Source organism: Olea europaea, chromosome 10 (genome assembly GCF_002742605.1).
Source record: "Olea europaea var. sylvestris chromosome 10, O_europaea_v1, whole genome shotgun sequence".
In the NCBI taxonomy this organism is placed as follows: Eukaryota; Viridiplantae; Streptophyta; class Magnoliopsida; order Lamiales; family Oleaceae; genus Olea; species Olea europaea.
Genome location: NC_036246.1, coordinates 36,530,646 through 36,533,519, shown reverse-complemented (window position 1 = coordinate 36,533,519; position 2,874 = coordinate 36,530,646). Strand labels below are relative to the sequence as shown.

At 42.1% G+C, this 2,874-nt stretch overlaps 1 protein-coding gene across 1 annotated transcript; it reads left to right on the top strand.

The window, feature by feature from the left end:
• Positions 1-2,188: 2,188 nt before the first annotated feature.
• On the top strand, positions 2,189-2,777 carry LOC111400604. Its single transcript, XM_023028008.1, has 2 exons — positions 2,189-2,513; positions 2,656-2,777. Exons 1-2 carry the CDS (start codon positions 2,189-2,191, stop codon positions 2,775-2,777), a joined length of 447 nt encoding a protein of 148 aa, XP_022883776.1.
• Positions 2,778-2,874: the final 97 nt, after the last annotated feature.

Below are 2,874 nucleotides of genomic sequence, written 5' to 3'. Positions count from 1 at the left end.
AAAAAAAAAAAAAAATTGTCGATTGTTAGGTCTGCCCAAGAAAAAGATAAAAAAGAAGCATACAGCCTTTTTAATCCGGAACCGATTTGCTTTTCGTATTTGTTTGCTGATCGAAAACTGGTTTCCCGAGCCATATTCATTAATCACGTTCCCATCATAGCAATGCATTATGCCTTTGTTTGGGATTAATTTTATTAAAATCATTTTTTTCGGTCCTTGGCAACACGTCCCCTAAAAAAATATTTTTCATGTTTTTCCATAAAATCACTTTTCACAAAATTAATTCTTAAACAATCAACTTCGCACAAGGACTATATAAATAGTTAAAAAGTCGTGTGATATGCTTAAAAAGCTCCTATAATTCTTGGTGGGTGTCAAAGTTCATAAAAGCAATTTACAGAAATAGAATAGTAAATAGACCATGAATTGGTTTATAGTTATATATGAATTTTCATATTTATAATCACAGATTCTAAATGTTCAACGCGTATAGAATTCAAATTTTGAATCATATCCCTAATGCAGTGTTGATGACCCCAGATCCAGTGAACCCGAACTCGATCATCAACCCCGAACTTGATGTCCCCCAAAATCACCAAATCAAGCTCAGGTCTATGAGCTCGGGGTTATGTGTCGTCATGTCAGGTGTTTTTTGACGATCTATGAGAACACAAATCCTACCCAACCTATAATTCTTACCTAGTTAGACTCCCTTTTCGATTCAAACAGTGGTTGAATGCTTGGAATGAAACACTAACACCTTATCCTACAAGGATAAGGATCACACATGGCAAAGTCATTCTAGGACTCTATCATCAGCACCTATAAATACATAACTCGGGCTCATTCTTGAGGTACGTTTTTCATTATCTCCAGTTTATAGTCTCACGTACTAAATTTTCTATCTGACTTAAGCATCGGAGGGGCGACGAACACATCGTTGCCTTTGTTTCAGGTATTCGAAGATCGTTCCTGTTCATCCAAGCTCGGAGTTTGATTTTCAAGTTCGAGATCCTTTAGGTACTATTTTTTGGTAGCATCATTGGCGCCGTCTATGGGAATCGCTACCAAAAGCCATAGTCAATACACGTTCAGGTCTTCCTCCAACAAGCTCATTTGTCCGGGATAACCCTCCTCCTCCTGAGGAACGCCATGTCCCTCAAGAAGAATCATCAGAGATGCGAACACCTCCTTAAGCTGTTGTTACCATCGGAACTTTTGAGGAACTTCGTCAGCAGATGGCTGCATTAACCCAATTGTTAAGCTAGAGAAATTTGAACCCGTCGCATACCCAACCGCTAAAGGTGGTTTTATGGCAGACGCCCGGGCTGAGTCCGACATACAACTCATGATGACAGCGGGGTTGGAACTTCAGGTGTACCGCAAGTGGCTTCGGGTTCAAGGTCCGTTACAATGGACTCCGCTGAACTTGCTAGAATTATTTAAGAAGAGATAGCAACGAGTATGCAACAAAATACTCGGGTAACAACAGGGTTCACTCCCAATACGCCATTCACTCTAGAAGTCCTTTCGCATCCTCTCCCCGATAGGTTCAAGTATCCTTGGTAAAGGAGTACGATGGGACAACCGACCCCATCAATCATCTCAATGTGTACATGGATATCATGAACTTACAGGTTGCACCAAATGTAGTAATGTGCAAGGCCTTCCCTCAAACCCTCACAAACGTAGCTAGAGATTAGTTTTCCACATTGGAACCGAACTCTATCTCCTCCTGCTTAGATTTAGCCAATAAGTTCTCCGCTTTCTTCACAAGTAGCAAGCGAATCAGAAAGATAGATGCATCACTCATGCAGATGAGTCAAGGACCCAATGAGACACTGCGTAGTTTCATGACCTGGTTCGATAAAGAAAGACTTCAGATCCCCGATCTACATATCACTGCCGTAGTCTCAGCTTTGATATACGCCGTCAAGTGTGAAGCATTCAAGATGTCCTTGTCTAAGACCCCACCGAAGTCAGTAACTAAGCTACTCACACCAACTGAGAAATACATCAATATGGAAGAAACCATGGCCCCAAAAAAGAAGTTTTCTCATCAGGAAGGTTGGATCAGAAAGGGCCGTATGAGTTTATTTTGAGACAAGATACACCTCGGGTCAAGCCAAGGTAGGACCCCTCCTCAACATCCTTTACCCGTTTGAACACCTCGAGGTCCAACATTCTGATGGAGATCAAGGATTCGAAGGAATTGAAGTGGCCTCCCATATTGCGGTATCCACCCGATACTCATGACAAGAGTAAGTACTATGATTTCTGTAGAGATCATGGACATATAACGGAAGACTGTTTCGCCTTGAAGCAGGAGATTCAAGCTCTTATAAAAAGGGAATTTTTGGACCCTTTCGTTAGTAATGACAAGTGCCCAAGGAATAATCAGAACAGAGATAAAGGCCAGAGGGTCGGGGAAACAAGCAACCAACTGCAGTTACTATCAATATCATTGTCGGAGGAACAGCCTCGGGAGGAAATTCTAGTAGCGGGCGTAAACAGTATGCCAAGCAGCCTCCAATCATCTCAAGATCAGATCTTAGTTGTATGGAGGACATTACTTTTAGAACGGAGGACTTGGAAGGAATAGCATTCCCTCATGATGATGCTCTGATCATATTGGCTATCATCGCCATCTTGAAGTCAAGAGAATTCTGGTAGACAACGGAAGTGCAGCTAATGTACTGTCTCATGAAGCCTTTGTTCAAATGGGGATCTCATCGGAGCATCTCAAGCCAATCAAAGCAACTCTCCAAGGATTTTGAGGTGGGGTCATTACCCCGAAAGGTATCGTCGGGTTGCCTCTAACACTGGGGACAGAAGGTAAACAGGTGATGCAGATCACCACCTTTGAAGTTGTCC

Excerpts from the sequence above, each read along its gene's own strand:
- LOC111400604 (XM_023028008.1), top strand. The coding sequence starts at position 2,189 with ATGGAGATCAAGGATTCGAAGGAATTGAAGTGGCCTCCCATATTGCGG. Across the intron at positions 2,514-2,655 it reads TCTAGTAGCGGGCGTAAACA|TCAAGAGAATTCTGGTAGAC; the intron begins GTATGCCAAGCA and ends GCCATCTTGAAG.